Below are 26831 nucleotides of genomic sequence, written 5' to 3' on the forward strand. Positions count from 1 at the left end.
TGTTCACATACCCGTAATGTCAGCTTAATATACATATTATCTGCAAAACAATGAATTAAATCAAATTTACTATGTGTTTAGAGTAGTAACTAATGGTGTTTGTTTATATCAGTACATGTTCAAATGGATCAGTAATTTCTATAATCGTTAAACTGGCAACAGTGTTTAGCGCGGGATATTTTGAGTGGAGAGGGTAGTAAGACGTACCAGCCCACATCGGACTATTTTTACGCAGGCTGCTGTAGTGAATATATTAGGTTAGAGTACCAAATAAGCATATTATGATCATTTAGCCACTTGTAGGTTGCACTCTCCTGAGTTTTTATGGGATCAGCATAAATGATTAATCATAAACATGAACACATGAACATTGTTAAATGTGGATCTCATCACAAATTTAATGAAACAGCACAGTTAAATTTAGTTTTTTACCATTTTATGACATAAATAGTTAGAAATTTATCCATGAACCACATGCAATACGAGGAATAAGAATTCTCCTTGCTAGACAACTAAATAGCTTGCAAAGTTTGTATCTAAACTTTTACTGTGGATAGGTTTTTTAAAATCAATATATGTGTAAAGTCTAAATCATTACACTATTTGAAATTACGACAATGTTCATTGCTCTCGTCAATGACACAATAACAAGATTTTTTGCAATCAACCCACAAACACGAGATAAAATGTTTAGTTAGACACCGATTAAGAATTTTGTTGTATAATCAGAATAAAAACATTGTTGAATCTATATATATATATATATATATATATATATATATATATATATATATATATAAAAGAAAGTCGTGTTAGTTACACTATTTATAACTCAAAAACGGCTGGACCGATTTGGCTGAAAATTGGTAGGGACGTAGCTAAGAACTGGGAGAAGGATTCCCGATTCAGGATTCCGCCCCACTGGTCTCCAAAAGTTACAAAAATACCCGTAAGAAATGCATTGCAGCAAACATATGTTATTAAGTGAAAGAGCCTGTTCAAATTTAATCAGCTGTTCTTTGTAAACATATATAATACGAGAAAAGAGTTTATATAATTTAATTACTATTTTTAAATTTCTTTACATCTATAGTTTGAAAGCATAGAGTAAAAAAAACTGTATCTTGAAAAAAACAATTGCCTGAATTCCAAAATGTAAACAAACAACTGTACATTTGATTGACACTTTGACAGCTGCCTGTGTCATTTTTCTGGGTTACTCAGTCAAACAAAATGAAATCATGGCTACTGACATATAGATTGTCCTTTCAGTTTTACTTAATAATCAGTCAATCATGAAGTGATTTTTTTTTTTTACCTTTGCAATAATCTGTTGGTTTTTAAAAAAGACAAACAACTTATTACTTCGATTGCTTTCGGTTCGGATAACTTTGTTTCGCACGAAATTAAACATTTGCGAGTGTTTGTGAACATTGAGAGGATTATTATTAAAGATGCCGCGACCCAGAGGATCAAATCTGTCTCAACAAAGCCGTAATGCAAGAAGGCTTCGTAACGTTGTGAACAATTCTACTGAAGAATAACGTGAAATCGGACGACAAGAGCGTTGTGTTGGTATGGCCCGACTTCGTGCTTCTCAATCTCAAGAGCAAAGAGAGGAAGCCCGTGGCTACAGCTCGCTTGGCTATGCGAAATCGGCTGCTAATCGTACTGATCAACAACTAGATCAAGTTCGACACGCAAGAAGGAATACATCAGCTGTTGATTTGAATAGAGCATCATTTAGTTATGATTGCACTTATGATTACAGTTCGCATGTATCTGTACTAATTGGTCCAATGGATGTTGTTTGTGGGCATTGTAGTGCATTGAAGTTTGTTGGAGAGTCGCTTGGATTGTGTTGTCTTAATGGCAAAGTAAAATTGCCAATACTGACTCCCCCTCTTGATCCATTGCAATCATTGCTTTCTGGAGAAACGCAAGAATCACGAAATTTTCTTGCTAATATTCAAAAATACAATAGTTGTTTTCAAATGACCTCATTTGGGGCATAATTCAAGAACATGGATTTAATCCGACATTCAAGGTAATTAATGATAAAATAAATATTTACTTTATTTCATGTATTCTTGAAAATGATTTTATGTTTTTATTATTATTAGGTGCCTTAATAAAATTGTTGTCTCAATTACATAAACTTTGCTATCTTGACAGATTCAAGGCTAAATTCACCATCGAATTGGATCATTGCTACCAGTTGTGGATGGATGGACAGTATAAATTCCTACAAATATACTTTATGGGTAATATGGAGGAGCAACTTGATCGCCGACATGAGATAAACACAGCAACGAAAAGAACAATTCTTTCAGATCTTCAGTGTTTTCTTGATGAACATCATGATTTGATCAGGCTCTTTAAGACTGCATTGGAACGCATGCCAAGTCAGTGATGATTACAAAGTTGTGATAAGAGCAGACAAACGACCAGCTGGAACATATGAACGCAGATTCAATGCTCCAACGATAGATGAAGTTGCCATCCTGGTTGTAGGTGAAAACATGGAAACACGCGATATTGCTCTTATATAAATGTTACTCCAGATTGCGCCAGTGACGAATTAAAATTATCTAATGCATTAAATACTGTTATAAAACTAACCTTATGAACAAAGTTATGAAAGTTTTCACATAAGTTACTTTAAACTGGTGGGCTTCCCTGACATTATGATATTACATTTTAACAATAGCTAACGGAAAAACAGAGAAATGGATACTAACATACCTTAACGATTAATTCTTTCCCTGGCTACAGTTAAAAAAAAACAAATGTAACGCAAAACTTTAATAACGATTATTTTGGAATGTTGCATAACCTTAATAAGGGTTTCTCCCTTATACCGGAAGTACATAAGAAGTAGGTAGGACTTCACCCTAGGTCGTAATAGGCTTTTCAGTCCTAGCAAACTCAACTATGCCAACACGATTTTGATCAAAATAGATTTCCGTGAACTATATAATCAAACGTATATAATATTTTAATAGAGGCAATATGGCAAGCTAACCTGTGACATAGTAATTAAGTGAATTTAAACGGTCTTAAGTAGGCACTTTTTAACCGAAGTAGGCATCTCGGTCCTATGTAAGTATATATATATATATATATATATATATATGTATATATATATATATATATATATATATATATATATATATATATGTAATGGTAGCACATTCACCCGGCAAGTGAGAGATCCGGGTTCGACTCCCGGCGGAGCAAGTACTTTTTGCGTTTCAATGTTTATTGAAATTATATATATATATATATATATATATTTTTTTTTCTTCGTCAGAACAACAAGGCAAACTCTACTATGGTACTGGAAACATCTTAGACCTGAAATATATGACAAGGACTGGAAATATACGCTTTTTGACCAAAATAAGTTTCCGAGACCTGTGTGATCCGAGATTTGTGTTTTCTTGATCGGGATTACAAGGCAGACTCAGCTGTGATGTTATATATATAATTAATTAAAACCAGAAATGCTCCTACACGTGCCAAACATGATATAATAATTAAGTTAAACTCTGATACTATTTACCATGAACTTAATAATATCTACCTGATGTATGCCTACTTACGTTTTAAAATGTTTGTAAGACTACCATCATATTACATCATAATTTTTATAAGGACTTCAGTTCTAAAAATTGCATGCGAAGCCGCGGGTAACAGCTAGTAGTAACTAAAAATATTTTTATTTGTAAATAAGCACAAACATAATTTACTCAAACGTTAACTGCAAAAATAATGGCACATTCATCATTCCCAATACAATATAATTACGTTGCTGGTACACTTAAACATAATCTAAAACATAAGTTCTTTATTAACCACTTTCAATAAATGATGAATAATTCAGCAATCGATGGTAAATAAAACCAAATTATATATCTTGCATAAATACGTTGTATGAATGTAAATTTCCCCATATTTAAATTTATTTATCTGTAATTTATTTCAATAGCGCTTCACTCGTTTACAAAATCGTACTTACATAAAGTTAGTACTGCTTTCTAAAATGTTTTCTAGGTAGAGTGCCTCATCTCCGGATGCTGTTCCCTTAGCTATATCCGAAGCCATTCCCGAACCTGAGTCGAGGCCAGAAGCTGAGTCGAAGCCGTCGCTGAGTGCTGATCATTCTCTTAGCTTTGCCCTACTACTTAGGCTCGGTCATATTCGGTTGCATTACTGACTGCCGACACTGTTTAAGTCAGTGAAGCACTGCCATCTCCTGAACCCGTGTTTCCAGTCCTATTAGTCACATTTGATGTAAGTAAAACTTTATTTCTCAGCACGTAGTTCGCAGTGACAATGATTGGAAAACCATTTGTCGGATAAACCGATTATTTTGGACGAATTTTGACAATAAAATGTAATAGTACCTAATTTACTTGTTTATGATTTCCCGCATTAATCAATATGGCATACATATGAATGTAACTGATAAAATTCGTAAGAAGTATACATCACATGTATTATATGTTGTTTATACTTCTTAATTGCATAACATAATTTTGGAGGTTATACTAATACTATGATAATATTTCGATTTTTTATTATTCGTTAAGTTACATATAAAAATTAACTACTAGTATTTCGAATCAGCTTTACGCATTGCTAAAATAAAATTCAAACAGCAGTTTTTTAAAAGAAACTACAGTATTAATATATTTAATTACTAATTTGCAAAATGACAAGTAATGTATTGATATTCCATAATTACATTTTTTCTAAATTCAGCTCAAGTTTTATTCATTAGTTTCTGCAGTGATTTATATGAGAAAAATTATTATACTAAAAGTAAAAAAATAAAACTATATTTTTAAGGGTTTGATACAGTAAAAGCGAGTGCCAAAATCAGATCCTAAACTCTGATTGAATCGAACATGATTCAAAGTTTTTTTTGAAGATAATGATATTATTTTAACAATGGTATGGGCTCGTTATGTCACATAGTATTTTAAGTACCTAAATTTGCTTTCGTTGTTTTACGTACCTTTTACGTATTTACGGCCTTGGCTACATTATAATGAAAATAAGTTGCTTATTGTATCAATAATTCATCAATAATACACATCAAACAAATACTCTTAAAATTACTCTAGTTAAGTAGAACCACAAGTCTAGCTAAAGTATAAAACGTAATATAGCAATACTAACTAAAATATACAGTATAATCACTCTCAGCCCCAAGATCTGTGACTATGTTACATACAATTACTATACAGTAAAATAGGCACCTGTGGCTGAAAGTGTTATAATGCAATACTTGACTAGTTACAGTATTACCACTCTCAGCCCCACGTGCAGGTGTATGATTATGTTACATACACTTACTGTACAGTAATATAGGTGCCTGTGGCTGAAAGTGTTATAATGCAATACTTGACTAGTTACAGTATTACCACTCTCAGCCCCACGTGCAGGTGTATGATTATGTTACATACACTTACTGTACAGTAATATAGGTGCCTGTGGCTGAAAGTGTTATAATGCAATACTTGACTAGTTACAGTATTACCACTCTCAGCCCCACGTGCAGGTGTATGATTATGTTACATACACTTACTGTACAGTAATATAGGTGCCTGTGGCTGAAAGTGTTATAATGCAATACTTGACTAGTTACAGTATTACCACTCTCAGCCCCGCGTGCAGGTCTATGATTATGTTACATACACTTACTGTACAGTAATATAGGTGCCTGTGGCTGAAAGTGTTATAATGCAATACTTGACTAGTTACAGTATTACCACTCTCAGCCCCGCGTGCAGGTCTATGATTATGTTACATACACTTACTGTACAGTAATATAGGTGCCTGTGGCTGAAAGTGTTATAATGCAATACTTGACTAGTTACAGTATTACCACTCTCAGCCCCACGTGCAGGTGTATGATTATGTTACATACACTTACTGTACAGTAATATAGGTGACTGGGGCTGAAAGTGTTATAATGCAATACTTGACTAGTTACAGTATTACCACTCTCAGCCCCGCGTGCAGGTCTATGATTATGTTACATACACTTACTGTACAGTAATATAGGTGCCTGTGGCTGAAAGTGTTATAATGCAATACTTGACTAGTTACAGTATTACCACTCTCAGCCCCACGTGCAGGTCTATGATTATGTTACATACACTTACTGTACAGTAATATAGGTGACTGTGGCTGAAAGTGTTATAATGCAATACTTGACTAGTTACAGTATTACCACTCTCAGCCCCGCGTGCAGGTCTATGATTATGTTACATACACTTACTGTACAGTAATATAGGTGCCTGTGGCTGAAAGTGTTATAATGCAATACTTGACTAGTTACAGTATTACCACTCTCAGCCCCGCGTGCAGGTCTATGATTATGTTACATACACTTACTGTACAGTAATATAGGTGCCTGTAGCTGAAAGTGTTATAATGCAATAATTGACTAGTTACAGTATTACCACTCTCAGCCCCGCGTGCAGGTCTATGATTATGTTACATACACTTACTGTACAGTAATATAGGTGACTGGGGCTGAAAGTGTTATAATGCAATACTTGACTAGTTACAGTATTACCACTCTCAGCCCCGCGTGCAGGTCTATGATTATGTTACATACACTTACTGTACAGTAATATAGGTGCCTGTGGCTGAAAGTGTTATAATGCAATACTTGACTAGTTACAGTATTACCACTCTCAGCCCCACGTGCAGGTCTATGATTATGTTACATACACTTACTGTACAGTAATATAGGTGCCTGTAGCTGAAAGTGTTATAATGCAATACTTGACTAGTTACAGTATTACCACTCTCAGCCCCGCGTGCAGGTCTATGATTATGTTACATACACTTACTGTACAGTAATATAGGTGCCTGTGGCTGAAAGTGTTATAATGCAATACTTGACTAGTTACAGTATTACCACTCTCAGCCCCGCGTGCAGGTCTATGATTATGTTACATACACTTACTGTACAGTAATATAGGTGCCTGTGGCTGAAAGTGTTATAATGCAATACTTGACTAGTTACAGTATTACCACTCTCAGCCCCACGTGCAGGTGTATGAATATGGTACATACACTTTCTGAAAAATAATATAGGCGCATGGGGCTTAATGTGTTATATAACAATAATCGACTAAAGTACTCAGTGTTAAGAGAAATTTTATAACTTTTTATTTGTTTACTAAAATGATTTTTCTTCATTTACAGATGATAAGTAGGTTGGTGAATATTTCATTGGGCAGAAGAAGGACTTAGTGAATAGTACGTAGGATAAAGTAGTGATGACTAAGTAGTTTCATTTTTTAAATAGTGATATTTAAATGGATTTGTTATATATTTTTTAAATTAATAAATTATACATATTATATGTAATTGTATGCAAGTATTTGAAATATCATCTAATGTCATTATTTCATACACCGTACTATGCTATTATAGAAAATGAAAGATTCATTTATTCATTATGAAACATATGATACATTTTATTTTATGAATTGTAGAAATAATAAGTTATGGATGAAAGGTTAAGAAAAAAATACTTTAGATTACGAATATAAATCTTGACTCGTAAGTAAATAAAAAAGTGTAAATTTTCAAGAAAGGGCCCGCAAAGGTATGGTGGAGACAGATATCTAATTACAATAGAGTAGAACATTTGAAAATTAATGTCTTTGCCTTATGATTGGATGGCGGGGACCAGTCTGTGGATCCGGTTACGAGGAAATGTAGGTTAGGGAAGGGGTGGTACTTAAGGCTCTGACTCAGGAAACCTGTGCCATATTCAGTCTCTGGCGTATTATTTAGTCGTTTCAAATCTTTAGTGCCCAAAACGTGATTTATTTAGTTAAGCTTACAAGGGAGAATTAGTTGATTTCTTTTGAAATATATTAAAAATGGTCTATTTTATTGCGGTTTGATACAAAATAATTTTAGTTCGATTTTTAATTTTTTTAGTTAAGTAGTATTTGATTTATTATATTTTATTAGAAAATCTTTCTTTAGAAAGCTTTCAGAAGAGAAGTGACCCTGTAATCTGTAAAATTGGTGATTAAATGTAAATACTTTGAGTATTGGAATACATTCTCAATAAAAGTTGTTAGCGCAAGCACCTGGTTACAGCAGTTACCAGGTGTTACTGGTGGTCTGGCTGGTCTGAGTGGTTTAGAGGATGGGTCTCTAAACTGGCTCAGTAATTTTGATTTAGCTTTGTGACGGGAGATTTTAATATTATTTTTAATTTATGACTCAAGAACTTTAGTCTTAAGTACTTTTTAATAATTGTAATTTTTAATTTATTTATTTATGGATAGCTGCCTTTGTCCCCCATACGATATATATATATATATATATATATATATATATATATATATATATATATATATATATTGGAATACAATTACTTTAATAAATGCAAATTTTAAACTTAAAATAAACTGTGATTTAATAAAAAAATTTTAAAGTAATTTGAGAAAGTTTATTTTCCTGTTTATTTTCCAATATTCAAAACTAAATAATTTTAAAACTAGAAAAAAGTGCAGATAAACTAATAAGAAACTTTTAAATCGAGAGAAAACAAAATTATATTTTGGGGAATTTTTAAACGGTTTAATAACCTCTCATAACACATCGATTCTTTTTTAACAATTCAAGTATACAAGTACCGTTTGTTGACATGTGGTACGTACACTTCAGTATACATCCAATCTTACATTTCATACATTTTTTTTAAATTTAAAATATACCTGTTATAATACTAAATAAAATACTATACATAAACCCCAAGAAATAGATACTAATTCAATATTTAAGTACTAAAATTGTATTGCTGAAGAAGTGCGCATATAAAAGTTCATTGTCACGACGTCTTGGAAAAAACACAATTACTGCAAATGTTTTTGCTATCGCAACGACTCTTCTAAAATGTTACGTCTATTTTTGTGGGATATTATTCTCTGTGGACCGCGGCATTACGATCCAAATTTAATTTGAAGAGTTAAATGTTAAATGAATCATCAAATTAAATGTCTTACCACGTGTTTTTTTTATTTGTTGAGGCAAAGATATCCTTTCCATATTTTATTCCTACTTATATTTTATACGATATTTTACATTACGGATAATAGCATTAACGATACTAACTAAATGTACATAATGTAATAGTAAATGAATCGTAGAATCAAAGAACTGTATTTAGAGTAAGGACATTTATAAATCGTTGACAGAGTGACTTAAGTTTTTTATAAACTCAAAATATTCAATTTTTGGATTTTTTATACAAGACCATGGCTACATAAGCAAACGATTTATAATGGGGACTTTTAGGTGTAATATTTGTAACCCATAATATACTGAAAAAGTCCTCCGTCACTTTTGTCATCTCTATATCAGAATTGCCTGTGAAATCATCATATCAAGATACTTTTAACAATACGTATTCTAATCCAGGTAATATTTTTTAGCTTTTATCAACTCTGATTTGTTGCATAAAGTAAGGATTTTCTTTGCCAAACATGGACGGTTTCTTGTTTTGTAAACGATTTTTGACTAATAAATCACCCATAACAATGTCTTGGCCATTTTTCTGTCTGGAGCTAATACCTTTGTTACTGAAACATTTCAGCACAGTTAAAACTTAAACCGTGAAGGATGTTTTGATAATTATATCATGGTCCGTCCAATGAAAAATTTGCATGAACGGAACATTCTCTTGGTTTACTGATGTCCAATTTTAACTAGTGTACATCGTTCAGCATAAAATGTAAGTAGATAAAAATATGTTCTCTCTCACATATTGGATTGATGTTCAGAAGAGACTGGAAATTGGTCATGTTTGGACTTTGCAGACACTAAAATATAGATCTATAACTCTGGGACACTGGTGATGATAAGGTCCAGGATCGTGTCAGTGTCAACAGTATAGTGAGTCGCATCAAGTGGCAGTACAGGCAGGTTACAAGAGGACATCATAGTAGCCAGCTGATTACTAATAGTAATGTAAAGCCAGTATTTATATCACCCTTCATGATAAATTACACTGGGATGGCAAGAAGCCTAAGAGGATATTTTCAAAATCCCTTAAATGCCCCGCTTCTGGAGGGTGGAAACAAACCTTCAAGAGTAGGACCTCTTAACTTGTCTCGCCCATGTCCGGAACAATAAACTCAGGTGAAGCCGACCATTCTCCATGTGTACAGTAAAGCACTTTCAGATTATCTATTCAGTAAACATCTACACCTCCTCCAATTTTTCCAATCCTATATTTCTTAAATAGCGAATAATATTCGAAGAAAACCTCATTCGAAAGTACTCGACTTTAATCACGTCTCCGAAATAGCAATCGCCCTGACTTCATCTAGATGACAACTAAGTGATTGCGCAATAAATATCAGTGGATTTAAAATATTTATGATGAGGAGCGAAGATAAAACAAGACATAAAACAGAAAAGAAATGTTTTCCCTAAGCAAATAAAAAAGAAATTATGTCAGCATACAGAGTGCTTCTATAACGCTCAGTCAAATTCCTTGTTTGGACATGGACCATCATAGAACTCGTTCTCATCTTTGTAGAAATGAAACCTCAGGCAATATTTAAAGTGTGCAAATAATATATTTTCAAGCTAATTTACCACATTATACATTTACGTTTTGGTTCATCGAATTAGTTTTCACTGCAGTGTTTAAATAATATAAGTTCCAATAAGATCAATATGAAAATATTAGCTAATGCTCAGTCTAATGCCATGGAATAACATACATCATGATAGTACCAAGTCTTTCCCACATTCAAATTCAGGTCTATTCAAAGTATGGAGAGAGACGTATGGATAGACAGACGGAAATGAAATTTTGGTCCTGTGTTCACCAGAGCTTTAAGGAAATATGAAAATTTGGTACTGAAAACCTTTTGTAGCTGGCAGCTTTTTACATTAAATTACATTTTATTCAAAGTTCTAACACATTTAATTAATGATACATACACATTTTCGTAAATCTATTCTGATTTTTATTCCAAAATTGTTTTACAATTTTCTTGGGTATAAATACTTAGTTCTTGTGGTTTGAAACGGTTTACCTCTAAAAATACATTTTTAACGGTGGTTAAAAATATTAATTAAATGTTCCTTAGTATGTTTGATATTATGACAATTATATTCATTTTAAGGTACATAATACAATTTAATATAAATAGTCGATAAAAAATGAAATAAAGAAAACAAGTAGTATTATGAGATGAAATACAAAATAAAGCTGTAATTGGATAATCTTCAGTCATAAAAAAGTAATTACTTGTATTTACAAACATAAACAAACATAAAATTAGTTTATATTCGATATGTTGACAGAGTCCATATTTGGAAAGATTTAAACCTGCAATATCTTAATCTAAAAAAGTTGTCTAAAAATATTAATATTAATGAGGATCCAGGATAGTATAAATAATGATTCGGTGATATATAATTCATTCATAATATTTATATAACATTGTGTTATATTCTTTCATATTTTTCATTTGTTTAGCTGAGTCAAAAAATATTTATTAATAGTTTAAATATCTTAAATAAATAAAACGTGATTTGTTATTATTGTTTTAACCGTACTTTTAAATACTTTCTTATTTTTAAAACAAGATAGAAGTACGTATCGTTTCAGGCTTTGCTGAGTTTGCATCCTAAATATATAGCTCACTTCAATTTCGAAATATCCTGCGGACAGATATACAGAAAGACAATTATACAAAAAGGAAGTTGACAAAAGAATTATGCATCATAGAACTCTTTCTTGTAGAAATTAAGTATCATGCAAAATTTGCATCTGGACATAGTTTTGCCATAATGCATATCAATTTGTGTTATTTAAATTGGTTTCCATATCACTATTTAATTATTAAAAAACTATGGGCCAAGTTACTATAAAACTATTTTGTATGTGTTGGTATAATTAGGCTAAAGGTCACATGTTTGAATCTCTTATGCATGTATAGAGTTTGTTTATAATTTTATTTATTCTGCTATTTTCTCGTTGACATCATGGTTACCCATAAGACCAATCTAAAACTGTTCCATGAAGCGACATGCGCCATAATGGAACTTATTGTTCCTCATGATAAATGAAGCATATAATACACTTCTTCAAGTCTATAGCTAATTTTGTTTTCGTAATATTGTGCAAAAAGACAGACGGAAATGAATTTCTTAAGCACCACGACGATAGGCTTCATTAAAGCTCAGCCAATAAATTTCACCATTATTTAATCATGTTATAACTTTTGAATATTACACTATGTTTCTATTTGGTCTGAAGTTTTGGTTATTTTTATGACTGCCAACTCCTGTGCCGAGTAATATATAACCTAAACATTTATTAATTAAACTAATACATTGATTACTTACTAGAGGACATAATGAGGCTTTATCTTGTTCATAGTGTAAATGACTATAGACAATTTTATTTTTATTTTCCCAGTGAATTTTCTACGAAATAGTTGTCTTTGTACTATTTACGGTTTATTTTCCTCATGCGGATGCTGTAAATATTAGTTGCCAGATGTTTATAGATGGGGTATTTATAACTTCTAGGAATTGCGTGGTTTGTTTTATCTGTACAAGAACAATTATTTAATTTGCAAATTACGGCAATAACTGCATCGAGTGAAGGAATTTTCCGATAAGGACTGCATAGATTCTGCTATTGAAGGTTTGAATGCAACATGAGAACATCCGCTTTCTTGTTTCTTCTTTGCTCTGTTGTAAGTTTTATATTGTTACTACAACATATATCAGGAAAAACACTTGTTAGCAAAATAATTGTAAAAGGCACAGTAAAAAAATTGTATTGATTAGTTTTATGGTCTAAGTTAATAGAAAATAGATATTCTTTTTAGACGTTTTGTCGAGACAATACATTTGAGCTTATTAATGTAATTCTTAACATATTTTTATTCCTTTCAAGTCCACATTATTAAAATGTAAAAAGGTCTTAATTATATTGTGTAAAACAACAATTTTACAATAAAGAACAAATTTTTCTATAAATGTATAATTTAAACAGTGGTTACCTTATTTTAGTTCCTGTACACTACACTATGACATTTTTAGGATACATTCATTTCTATATTTACAGTATTTTGTAGTGTTTGTTTTAGAGGATTCACTTACTGCAGCAGCATGGCTATCTTGTAAAGGAATATGCAGGGTTACCGGTAAGCATGCGGTAGGAAGAAGCGCTAGGTAGTACAGCAATGGAAAATTGGCAGTCAGACGCTGGAGGCAGCGGGGGCACAGGCAAGGAGAGGTTTGCCGTTGAAAGGACATTATGGAATGATTGACAATAGCTTTCAGGTTAGGCATAATTATGTTACATGCACAAGGGTAGCTGGTGTTCATGGGTAGGCTGTCCTTCACCAATTTGCACAACCTAGTTTATTGTTGAATCGCAAACGAATTTCTTCTGATAACCGGTCGTCAGCTGAACCAAATTTAGTTGCAACCGAAATGTTATGGTAACGAAGAGGGTTAATTACCAATTAATTATTTTTACACTATTTTTTAACATTTGCAGATTTACATGTTTATGATCAAATGTCAAGAATCGAAGTGTAGGTTAAAGCAGAGTCAGACAACGAGATAAGGAAACTGAAATCGTCATTTTCAGCGAATGTAATTAGTTTTTATTTGCAAGTCTGATGGTTGATTTAAGAAATTTTAGGATTAAAAATATGACCTTTATAAAAAGGTATCTTTTGATAATTTAACCCTTTCAATGCTGTTTCAACCTCCTGGCACACATGAAATCTATTTATTTCTTGAGGGCAATTCGTTCATCCAAATAATTTCCGCCTCTTAGACTAGTGTTGGAGTAAAATTGATGGCAAAGATATTAGGGCTCAGTCTCCAAGATGCAATCCACTGTGTTACTGCTCCAGATGATCGCATTGTTTTGAGAAGCACGCTGTTGTCCCTAATACTCATGATCTCTATACCCGTTATACAACCCCTCTATATATGCTTTAACAAGTACCATTTCCAGGAGGAGTGACGGCGCATGGGGTACATCGGAAACAAGTAATGTAACAGTATTCAGATTCTCAGCAATACGCCACCGACATTGACATCATTGTTCCAAGTTACATACGCAATACAATACACTAATGTAAAACATACTGAAATACATTATACATTTTATTACTTTACTATTGTGCTTGAATTTTATTACACCACATATTTCTCTTGTAACTTATACACCACACACATACAAAGTATCTAAACATGTGCATAGTGTTTATACCACAATGAATAAATATATATTTGTTAGCATGTTTCCACTGAGAACAGAGGTGTTGCTGTCACAGCAACTTTGAAAGTAAAATGTGTACCGATCTATCCCAAAGAACACGTTTTAAATATTTACCATGATTAACTGTAAATAAATGTGTTGCAATTCTACTTTTAAAGTTTTCTTATCATTCTTATGAATTATTTTTCATAAACATATTCATTCATTTCTGAATTTATACCAAGGGATAAGGATTTAGCGGACTTATGTTTAAAAAGGATTGTAGGGTTTAGGAGTTTTTTCTCACTATCAAATGCTTTCGATTTCTTTTAAAAGATATGAACAATATGAGAAATTTCAAGCCCCCAAGTCTATTTCTGGCTTTAATGGTTGTCCAAGAAAAACAGAACCATCTTCTTAAAATTTATTTTACTGAAGAGTCTACAGTAATGCACATAACGACGATATTTACTAGATCATTCAAAATTTATAGGTAAGGTTTCCTGGTTACTTCTAAACATTCAATTCATATCTTACAATAGTTTTTAGACTTATTCTCAGTCAAAAAATTGACTGAAGATGTTGCTGCTAGAATAGGCTATATCTCTTCAAAACAAATTGTTAATTCAACAAATTTAACAAATTTCACAGTAATAACAAATTTAATTCTATAAGTAATTTTTCGATGTGGTGTAAACGTAAACAATACGTTATGTCAATTACCTATAGCCCTATAAGCCTAAGAATGGACAATCACTAATAATTATTAAACAATAAAAAAAATATTTTTTTGTAAAAAGACTACTATTATTTACTTTTACAATATAAAATTTAAACATATAATTTACAATTTGGGAACTATAGGTATAATGTACTGAAAACTGATATAGCACAGTTGCCTATTGTTCCCAAAAGTAACATGACTGAAAAATTCAAGAATGTCTTGCCAGTGTCCTATGCCTGATAACTAGAACCCGCTAATTTAAAGAAGTAAATATGATGAAAATACCTCTATTGTCTGAAAAATTAGGTATTTAATTGTTCAGATGAAGTTAGAGAGAAGGATATATTTTTCAATGGCCTTTACATTAATTTAGAACTGTTTACATTTTGGGGAATTTTGAACGGTGCAGCTAAAATCTACCTCTGTAACCTATCTTACATATTTACGAATTCATATCAGAATCATAATCACTCCTAATATATGACACAAGTTAAATTTTAATATCTAAGAAAAAATTAATATTTATGAGCTGTTTTTTAATTTAACTCAGTTTTATTCTATTTGAAAAGGAAAAGCTCATTCCCTTTAACCGTTATTCTGCTCATCCTCACGGGCCACTGACCTGTGCAAGGATCTTACCAAAGAGAATAAGGAGGAGTCTCGATGCAAGTTATACGGAAGCCGGTAAACTGATAAAAAGTGCATCGGTTATAGACAGGATTTGAACTTATGCTATCTCGAAGTCTCCAAAGTACGACGTCTTAGACTATCCAATCATCTTATCTGCTAGCTCATTTTGTTGTTTTAGTAGTGATTTTTTTAGTTTTCATTCTTCAGGTGTCTTAGTAAGACAAACTACCAATGGTTAATATCTTGATTTCTTGTTTATTTCTTAAATTTTGGCTTACGAAAGTTTCCTTGTATATTTTTAGTTCTGACCTTCTCTTTATTAGGTGGAGTTTAAAATCATGTTAACAATCAACTTCGACATACGTAGTCCATGGTTCATTTTGCAGGCCCTAACACCAAATATATGTGATAGTCACCTGGATACATGGGCAGCACTGGATTTGTGCATATTTTACAATACCAAATGTGTACAAGTTGAGCAAAATTTGAGGAACACATTATAGTTTAATGAGCAGATAGGAAGTTTCATTACTAAGTTTGGTGACCTATTTTCCACCGCATTGTTAAGATCTGACCTACATTGCTGATTCCTCGCTAAAACCATGATAGCTTATTTTCCATAGCAGCATATCATGATTTGTTGAGTCAAACCTTTAGAATAATCGAGTGTCATCGTTCAGGTACTATGATTTTTATTAAATACTAATTGCATTCTTGAAAATGGTCTTGCTTCAATGTAACCCAAAATTGTGTTTTATTGGAGTTTTCTCAACTATCAAATGATGTAATCTATTTCGGAGTACACCTTCCCGAAACGAAAACGAACCCTGCCACCTATTTATACTTTACTACCTATAGGTTCTCAAGTCTCTTAATACATAGTTCAAAATCAGTACGACACTTATGAGCCATTATAATTATACGGGTTCCCAGGGTCATTGCTCCATTTTTCTATGTTATTTTTATACACAATAGGGGCAACTCTTCACAGTCTTTTTATGGATATGCAGTTTTTATCTTTCATACAATCTCTAAAATTGTAAAGAATTGATTTACATTAAGTTAGTTGATTTACATACAGTTACTAAGAAACTTCTGTAGCTAATACTTATAGTTAAATTTTTATTTGTATCCTCAAAATATAACAATAAAAAAGTCTTTCATATTTACATCTTTGTAATCTAATATGCTTGAAGCATCCAGGACATATTTCCTTGACCTCAACCGATTTGTCAGCTATAGTATAGCATCTAATTCCCTAAAGAGTCAACGTTGATATTTGGCACCCTGGTCCGTTTTTGATAAAATATTTATATTCATGTCCTCCAACCATATCACAGACCTGACTCCCAAATACCAATGAACTAGCGATCAACAAGCAAGAAAAGGAAAAAGAGTATCCAGGCAGGTATAATTAGTACAACCTGTACACCAACACACAAGCCAAGCCTGTTTCCAGGATTAATAATAATCACACACAAGCCTGAACTCATTATAAAACGAACATATTGTATACCACGGCAGCGCTACTCATGAGTAAAAGTATATTAGGCTAGCAGTCCTTGAAATAATTGATAGTCGTTCCTTCGTGAGCCTCTTGGGATCATTATGAAGGTATGTACCATATTTCCTGCCTCTATCTTTCGTGGTTTTTGCCACATGTTGATAAGTTATTCGGTACAATTATTTTATTTGGATGAATCTCAATAAACTAATTCGGTTATAAAGAATAAAATTCGGTCTGTTAAGATTAATTTTCTGTCTAAGTTATTTCCAGTATTATTGTGGAGTGTGCCTTGTGCTCCGATCAAGAAAATGTATTAAACGAAAACCAATTTCGATCTTAAAGCTTCTTCTTTCGGCTCTTTTCATTTACCTTCGATCTAACCAAATTCTATTACCTTATATGCCAACTTTCACGGCTGTGTACAATGAGGTGGTTTTCTTATAACAGTGTTTAATATTATTGCCATTGCTTTAGATATTTTATTGGTCATATTTTATTACCTTAATTTAAAATTAGGTAATAACTTCGTCTATGCAATCTGCATCACACTACTGATCAAGCACTTTACAATAATAATTTTTTAGTTTTAAATGTAAACAAATGTTTTTGAATCTTTGATGAACTATAGCTGAAAGTATTAACAGCTGTTAAGTATCAATTCACATTGTATTGCGTGTCGTAGCCCTAGTCAGCCGAATCGAAGGTAAAACATTCCAAAATCAACAACAATGGATTCATAAAACATAAATTAAATAAAAAATTTTAATTGGACATAGTTATAAATCTGAATCATTCTCAAGTCCCCTTCGACACACACAAAACATTTCGTCAAAATCGGTCCAGTCGTTTAGGAGGAGTTCAGTGACATACACACGCAATAATAAATATATATATATATTTTTTTTTTCTTAATATACGTATATATTAGGATTTAGGTATAAAGCAACACCAGCACCTGTTTGCTTAACATATAGCAAACGGCATGAAGTTGTCCTAGGGTGTTCTAGGATGAAACCAAGTTTACGTCACCTCAAAAGCTTCGAATCCAAAAGCGGGTTAATTATATCATTAAACCCAGTATTCAATAATCCCATGCTCAAATGGGTGGCCCCGGAAAACTCGCCCATTGCCTCTGGAGACGACCACAGTCGGGGTCAGACCACGGGTCAAAGCAAAGGTCAGCTCTCAATTCTGTCTAATGATTCTTAATGATTCTATCTGAGTGGGGAAACGTATGAGGACGATTGTACATAGAGACAAACTTGACACTGCCTCCAGGAATCACAGGGAACCCACAAACAGTGAACTCAAGAGCGGTACTTTTTTTTATTGAAGTGAACCCCGTCCCAGAAGAGGTCCTTCTGCCAATATGAAAAGAGTGCTGCAACAAAGGTCGAATCAATATCCATACACATTATCTCAATTTACTAGTCGTTAAAATCATGTAGAGACCTTAAACAATTTTCAGGTTAAAGTAATAAACCGTGAGAAATTATTTTGAAATTCAAATTAGCAGTGTAAAGCACGTTTGAAGGGCTTTCCGTTTTCTGTGCAACCCCACTGCAACCTGGACAACTCCGAACCCTCTTTATAAGTTATAAAAATCTGCATTGATTTATATAAAACATTCTTTACATGTTTCTAAAACATCTTTCCACCCGGGACACACAAATTGGCACCACGGTAGCTATTCTGCATACTAGAGCGTGACTGTGGGACTGCAAGATGTCGGAGGACTGACGGTGGGTGGTGTAGCAGAAGCAGTGTTGGGTGTTGGTTGAATTCTCTGATGCGGAGGAAGTCTCAAAAGCTATCGACGCGGCCAGAGCAAGATGTCGGAGGACTGACGGTGTGTGGTGGAGCAGAAGCAGTGTTGGGTGTTGGATGAATCCTCTGATGCGGAGGAAGTCTCAAAAGCTATCGACGCGGCCAGAGCAAGGTGTCGGAGGACTGACGGTGTGTGGTGGAGCAGAAGCAGTGTTGGGTGTTGGATGAATCCTCTGATGCGGAGGAAGTCTCAAAAGCTATCGACGCGGCCAGAGCAAGGTGTCGGAGGATTAACGGTGAGTGGTGGAGCAGAAGCAGTGTTGGGCGTTGGTTGAATCCTCTGATGCGGAGGAAGTCTCAAAAGCTATCGACGCGGCCAGAGCAAGGTGTCGGAGGATTGACGGTGAGTGGTGGAGCAGAAGCAGTGTTAGGCGTTGGTTGAATCCTCTGATGCTGTGGAAGTCTCAAAAGCTATCGACGCGGCCAGAGCAAGGTGTCGGAGGATTGACGGTGTGTGGTGGAGCAGAAGCAGTGTTGGGTGTTGGATGAATCCTCTGATGCGGAGGAAGTCTCAAAAGCTATCGACGCGGCCAGAGCAAGGTGTCGGAGGATTAACGGTGAGTGGTGGAGCAGAAGCAGTGTTGGGCGTTGGTTGAATCCTCTGATGCTGTGGAAGTCTCAAAAGCTATCGACGCGGCCAGAGCAAGGTGTCGGAGGATTGACGGTGAGTGGTGGAGCAGAAGCAGTGTTAGGCGTTGGTTGAATCCTCTGATGCTGTGGAAGTCTCAAAAGCTATCGACGCGGTCAGCAAGGTGTCCCAGTCAAGGCTGCATCTCTCCACAGTATATATTGGCTCACATGCATCTCACATCTTGAGAGCCTTGCGTTCAGCGGTCAGATTGGTTATCTTCTCTTGACACACATTGATTACTCGTCTCAACACTGGCACTTTAGGTGACGGTCAGCAGGCACACCTTCTCTCCCTTACACTGGGTTAGCTGACCACTGATTCTATCTATATTAGCCTTGTATTTCTCCTCAAGGTCACACCACTCCGTCGACTTGTCCTCGTAGGTATTGCTAAAGTTCGTGGGTTGCTCAGTTGACGATAGGTCCCCGCGCAGTCTCTTTTTCCTATTACTTGTCATGTTTAACTAATACCCTGTTTTCTGAAGTTCTGTAGGGTGTAAAAATTTGGAATTTTGTCATTGATAAGATCATACTTGTTTAAATTAATGGAAAATCTCCACCAATCCTTTAACTTTCGAGAAATTCTATAACATGTTTTATTTGAGTTGAAAACAACCTTAATTTGTGTACATGATTGAACTTGTAACTTCCAGTTAAATAAAATATTAAGTAGATTTTCCTCACAACAAATCAGATACCTCTAATAGCTTGTGTGATAGCGGGTCATTTATGCCAAAAAGGTTTTATGGAAAACGGGCGAACACTAATATTTTAGGAAAAGACAAAGTTATGGCATGATCTCGTGGGATAGGTTCTTCAGAGATTCTTCAGTCTCATCAGTCACCTTTTTCTATTCAGTCTTTAGTGATTTCCTCAGACACAGGTCCAAGATAGTCTCATTATACTATCGTGAGTATGATGGTTACTAACAGTTGTGCTGAAATTTATGATGCCGATTATTGTTGACGCTTTTGCTAATATAAAACACACCTCGCAAGCTTACCAAATTTTAAGATCATAAAATTTACGTTTTAAATTCTTAAATACAGTTTCAAATAAGTCACAGTTACTTACACACAAATTTTAATCTAAGCTAATATAACATACTAACTAACAATAATTATTTTGTGAACTCAGGTTCTTTCTAGGTTAGATAAATTACACGTATTCACGTATAACGAATGACAGCAAAAGAGCCCGGATCAGGAAAAGCATAACATTTTGCGCTCATACATAGTACGATACAACTAGTTGTATGGAACACTTTTAATGCATGTATATGTCTAAAAATGGTACGAAATTAAAGCTGAGACTGGCCCCTAAAATAATCACAAGTCGGAATCCATACCAACTGAACTACTCGAGTGGTTAATACTGTAGAGTACTAGTTGCTCAAGGAGTGTGGGTGTACTCGTTTGTGTCAACGTAAGTCTAGCAACATTGTTATTAAATGATAACTCACGCAATTATAAAGTTCAGACTTCATAGTGACTTTTATGCAAACCAAGTAGTTAAAAGCCGTGATTACATGTCTGTTCTTAAACAAGTTACCGCTTAGCAATAAAAACTACAAACAAAACTGCAGAGCCATAAATTATCCTGGCAACAAAGGAAGACCACAAGACCACGCCTACCATCAACTCCTGGCTCATACACCCTGTTACAGGTAGGGACGTGGGCAGTGCCGGTTGCAGACGCCGGCGCCCTGTCCTTGGCCGAAGCTGATCCAGGAGCTATAGCCAATCCAGACCCAGAGCCAGAAGCTGCTCCTGCGCCCGTTTCTGACGCAAGCGCGTGGCCTTACCTCGGTGCACGACTCTCTGCGTCACGTTTCCCAGATGATGGAGGCGATGGCAGTAATGGTAGTAAAGAAGGTGGTAGTGGGAGTGGTAGTAGTGGTGGAATGGACGGATTAATGGTAAGTACACTTTCATTAAATAACTCAATTAGTGAACAGTAAAAAATATCCTGTAGTTTTTAAACAAACAGTATAGTAATTTAATTCCTGTAAGTAAATCATATTGATAAAATTATAGTAATACGATATAAGATATTAAATATAGACTATATTTATATTTCTCACTCAGCTAATCTTTAGACGATAGAATTTTATTTATATTGTTATCTTAGTTTTTGTTCATTTTAGAAATTCAAACTAGATAAAACTTTATGGTAGCAACATTTAATCATTTATTGTTGTGAAAGTATATATTCCATATAACAGATAAGAATGGCTTGAGACCCGCCAAACACATACTTATTTTATTCTATCTATAGATGGAATATTATTAAACCTCTATAGTTTGCAATGAGGGATATGTAAGATTAACAGGATCTCAAACATTTGCATCCGTTAAACTGCGTCGGCTGTTATTTCGGCATCTACTCAGATAGCGCCATCCTTTGCTGGGATTTATCCCAGGATTCTCTGGTCGATAGCTCTATCAAAACAGCTAATACCACGTGTTTGTTAATAGAGGCCCTTATTTCGTATTAGATTGAGTTTTATCTCAGGGATGAAGGGGGCTCAACCCAACAGATCATAAATTACTCTTATTATTGCCAAAATAAAAAGTGAATAAGTTTAATGAGAAATATCCCCGAAAGTTAATTCGTTCACCAAAGTCATTTCCTCTGTGTGTTTGTGTGTGTCACTTAATTCGCCAGCTATTTACATGAAAATGAAATTGAGATATTAAATTACCTTCTCCTTCCACCTTACCGGCGGGCGCCAGGTTTCGCCAACAGTTTACACGAAAACGGAATTAAACTTATAATCCACTTTTCGTTTCCGCTGTTGTTCCAGGATTATCCGCCAGCTACTTAATTACACGAAATTAAAGTATAATTAATCAAATTCTCGTTCCCATCCTTTTAAAGGCTTGCCCTCACACTATCTATTTTCTAAAATGAAATTAAGATGGAATTAATTAAATTCTATAACCCACCTTTCTGGGTGTTACCAATTATTTCCTGGAAACAAAATTAAAATAATGATTAAATAATTTTTCATTCCGGCCGTTGCGTTTTACCAGTCCTACCACAAGCTACATACACGAAAATAGAATTAAAATAATACATCTCATTATAGTTCCTTCCGTTACGAGTGAAGCGGCAAGCCTCATATCAGATATTTAATATAACGAAATTAAAATAAACTAAATCAAATTCTTATTCCTACCATTGAGAGTACCAGGCTTTTTGACAACTACTTCAGACAAACCAAAAACAAATAATAAAAAAATACCTTAAAATTTTATTATTTAAAAATATGTTACAAAACTGAGCACACCGTTTGAGAGCTCATATCACCAATTTCTTCAAGTCTAAATATTTTAAAAGCACGATTACGCTCCCAAAAAATATAAATGTAAGAAAATGGCAATGAAGTCCATCAAAGTAAAACTTCCAAAAGCTGTGTTTCAAAAACACAATCAAATGTCTGTAAGTTCAGAAAAACTGGGTGAAGCCCTTCTTGAATCACAAATATCATTAAGACGATGTTCCAACCACTTGGACCTTTCCTAATTACTAAGAAAGAGTGTGAATTAGTATGTGCCTAGTGGTATCTAATTTATTAAACTTCTTGGATATTCAACAAAACTAAATACACAATATACTCCAGTAAGTATATATACGAAGACATTTAAGGTGTCCAGGATTATGTATACCTCATGTATTTTTAATATAATACCTTAGTACATAATAGCAACGTTGCTTATTATTAAGTTATTGTATTTATATAAACATCTAATTGGCTGAGCGTTAGCCAGACCCATCACTCGAGGGTGTGGGATATTTCTTTTCTTTCTAACCGTCCACATGATAACTTGAAAGCGAATTATACTAAATTATATACTTAAAATATTAAATTAAGCTTCCTTTCCATGAATAAAAAATATCTTATGGCGAACCAAGATGGTAACGAGACAATAGAAGAATATACATTTTTAAACAAGCTGGGTATAATAATATGAGATTTCAACAAGAGGAATATTGACACATGTAGATTATTTATACATTAGAAGGAAAAATAATATAGTGGAAAGCTTATGTCCTTTCATGGCACTCTTGCGATGTAGTATAATCCCTACCTCAAAAATGTAAACACTGCTATGAAATCTAACTCAATGAACAAAAATTTGAATATATCATATCAAATCAAATCAAATCATCTTTTATTGCATTTTCTTTACAATTCAACATTGCATCGCAATCGTCAAGAAACCCCTTATACATTCACACACACAGTCAAACTTACATCTTCATACATTCTCTCAAACACATTCTCACTGACCTCAGATCCTATGCTCTCATAAATCCCAGCGGCTCATCATGAATTCATCGACAGAGTAAAACGCTCTAGACACCAGTAGGCGTCTTAGACGAGTTTTAAATTGATTTTGATTGTTGGAATTCTTTATACTTTCAGGGAGCCTATTGATCAGTTTGACACCAACTTCTTGAGGTAGATGTTGCGACAACGCCAGTCTGTGATGCTGAGTTCGATAGTTGTCCCTGCCTCTTGTTTCATATTGGTGAACGTCCCTGCCACGAATCAGAGTACACCTTGATCTGCAGTACGTAATCACCTCAAAAATGTAGAGGCAGGGCAAAGTCATAAATCCAAGCTCCCTAAAAGATTCCCTACACGACTCTCTGAAACTCAACTTTTGTATGATTCTGACAGCCTTTTTTTGAAGTCTGAATACTCGTTCCAATCTATTTTTGGCACAGCCTCCCCAAAGTCTTACTCCATACGCAAAGTGTGGATGGATAAGGCCATAGTAGGCCATTTTTAAAACTTTGGGGGAACATATGGAAAGATATACTGAGAAAGATTTCATCTGCATACTTTAAATTATGCAAGAAATTTCATTCCTTCATAGAGTTGAACGTGTTCTATGTCAGTGTGTTTCAAAGCATGGAATTTGGCTGAACATCATTGAAGCCTACCACCCAGTAGGCTAGGTGGAGAGGGGATGTAAAAATTCCTTGTCTTTATCACTAGCTCATGCATCAACAGCAAAGTCTGTTTCGTGGTGTAGCGTATTGTACGATTTATTGCTTTGTAAACAAGATTAAATACCACTAGATAAATTTTAATGTTGGTTAAGCAACGATTACGATTGTACTGTTGTATTTGTATGTGGTATAATAATATTTTTCTATTTTTGCAGGAGTTGTTAAAAATTTGTTTCGATCTCATGTTATCGCCACTTATGAAACTGCTTGCCTCTGTCGGCATTTCTCTTTAGAGAAGTATCCAAGGATTTTACTTTCCCAGCGTCCAGCATTGATTAATTGTAAGATAATCAATTGTATTATACATATAGCTCTAAAACTTTTAAGGTAATAATATTAAAATTTTTCTATTATCAATAACTTTTATTTACAGTGGAAATCTTTTATAATACATATACCTAATGATAATAAAAATTCAATTAGTACAATTGAGCACGTAGAGCTTAGTCTGTGAAAATCTCGATACTGTAAATAATTTTAAAAAATACAAAATGTGTTTTATTTTAATACTTCCCCCTTTTTATTGTAATTAACTATAGTTTTGTGACGTAACAAAGAATTGTAATTGGTACATATACTCAGTTCTTGGCCACATACTCTGGCTCCTGGCCATATACACATGCTCCAAGCCTCTACCAAGTCTCATCATCAGGAAGCTCCTGCGTTTGGGTGCTTTCCGCCTCTAGATATTTACCCAGAGTTATTTTTGTATTCTTGCTTCAAACGAATACGGACACCTACCTAAGAGTTTTAGTAGGTATCACCAATAGCTAAGACCTATTGTAGGTTTCTCCAATTAAAACGGTGGATATGAGAGTTATATATGGTTTTAATCTGATTATAATAAACGTATTTGTAAGTTATTTGCCAAAGTCCCTTTGCTTCATGAGCGGATTATAGTGCACAAATTAATCTACGAATATAGCGATAGCTTTAGTTGCGTAGTTCCGTATTTTATTTGCTACTACTTAAGAATCAAAACAAACTTGTGTTGAAAGTTTCATGTTAATTCCTTCTGTGCCTTTTAAAATTAATATGATCTAATATTTACATGGTTAAACTAAAGAGTAAAAAAAAACATTTCTTAGCGAGCGGCTTTCTAGGTTCTATGGTAAAAAGTCTATCATTGGATTTCACCTATACCCATATATGACATTAAAGGTATTTACAGACAAGGTTAGGCTGGAAACAATGTCTTAAAAAGTAACTAGAAGTTAAATAAAAAATATCGACAATGTTGACTTGTTCTTAACATTACTTCGATTTTTATTGAATTCTCAGTATATCAAGTAAAATATTTACCAAAAGATCAATAAAACACACTTTACGCACTTAAACAGTAAATATAATTAAATTGGGAGTAACCTGCGGCATTCACAACACTAACCTCTTCCACTTCCGCCACTGGCAACACGTCGCTACGACGGCTGGGCACGTCGCTACGACGGCTGGGCACGTCGCCACGACGGCTGGACACTTCGCCACGACGGCTGGACACGTCGCCACGACGGCTGGACACGTCACTACGACCAGGGGTGCCCATCCCCCCCAAAGGCTATGGTGCATTCCCCCCAAAAAAATTTACCATTCATGGGGGTGTATAAATTATACAGTATAGCTATTGTCAAATGTCTTTAATACAATGTATAAACAACACATATGCCATACAAAATAATAAATCAATGTACAGTACTATAATTAAAAGTCAAAATGGCTAGAGGTGTTTCAAAAAGGTAACTAACTTGATGAACTTAACCCTTTATTACCCTTGATGGCCTTTGTAAGCAGCAGTTTTTTCCTGTTCTCACTTGAAATGCCAAATTTGTATATGATCTCACTGTTTGGAATTGATTGTAAAATATCCTTTTCGGATGCCAAACCAACATATCAGACAACCAGGTATCACTCATACTGCTTCTCAATCTATTTTTAACGATTTTAAGTTTGCTCATTGCTCTTTCAGCTGAGCAACTTGTTGCTGGCACGGCGAGAATTATCTGATACAATGATGTCAAATATGGAAACCCAGATATGTTCAATAAACAGCGATAGGGTCTTATAAAGCCCTTATTGATCCATTGATCAAGATATCGTTGTTTTGCAATTGTACTTGTACAATCCAATGTTTCATCAGAAGAATCTTGGGTTTCAACTTCAACTTCTTCATTGGTTAGTCCTTGCAATTTTTGTAT

General features: G+C 34.1%; 1 protein-coding gene and 1 long non-coding RNA gene across 2 annotated transcripts in view; both read left to right on the forward strand.

Annotated features, from left to right (window-relative positions):
* The window catches only part of LOC124366029, an 85080-nt gene extending 76859 nt beyond the window's left edge, over positions 1–8221 (forward strand). Inside the window, exons 2-3 of the long non-coding RNA XR_006922773.1 lie at positions 4057–4296; positions 7231–8221. This is a non-coding gene — a long non-coding RNA (uncharacterized LOC124366029). The remainder of the gene's footprint in view (positions 1–4056; positions 4297–7230) is intronic.
* A 4404-nt stretch (positions 8222–12625) lies between these two features.
* Positions 12626–25132, forward strand: LOC124366027. The gene is made up of 3 exons (XM_046822227.1): positions 12626–12770; positions 21281–21532; positions 24795–25132. Exons 1-3 carry the CDS (start codon positions 12732–12734, stop codon positions 24870–24872), a joined length of 369 nt encoding a protein of 122 aa, XP_046678183.1. The 5' UTR covers positions 12626–12731; the 3' UTR covers positions 24873–25132.
* The last annotated feature ends 1699 nt before the right edge of the window (positions 25133–26831 follow it).

Source organism: Homalodisca vitripennis, chromosome 7, assembly GCF_021130785.1.
Source record: "Homalodisca vitripennis isolate AUS2020 chromosome 7, UT_GWSS_2.1, whole genome shotgun sequence".
Classification (NCBI taxonomy): domain Eukaryota; kingdom Metazoa; phylum Arthropoda; class Insecta; order Hemiptera; family Cicadellidae; genus Homalodisca; species Homalodisca vitripennis.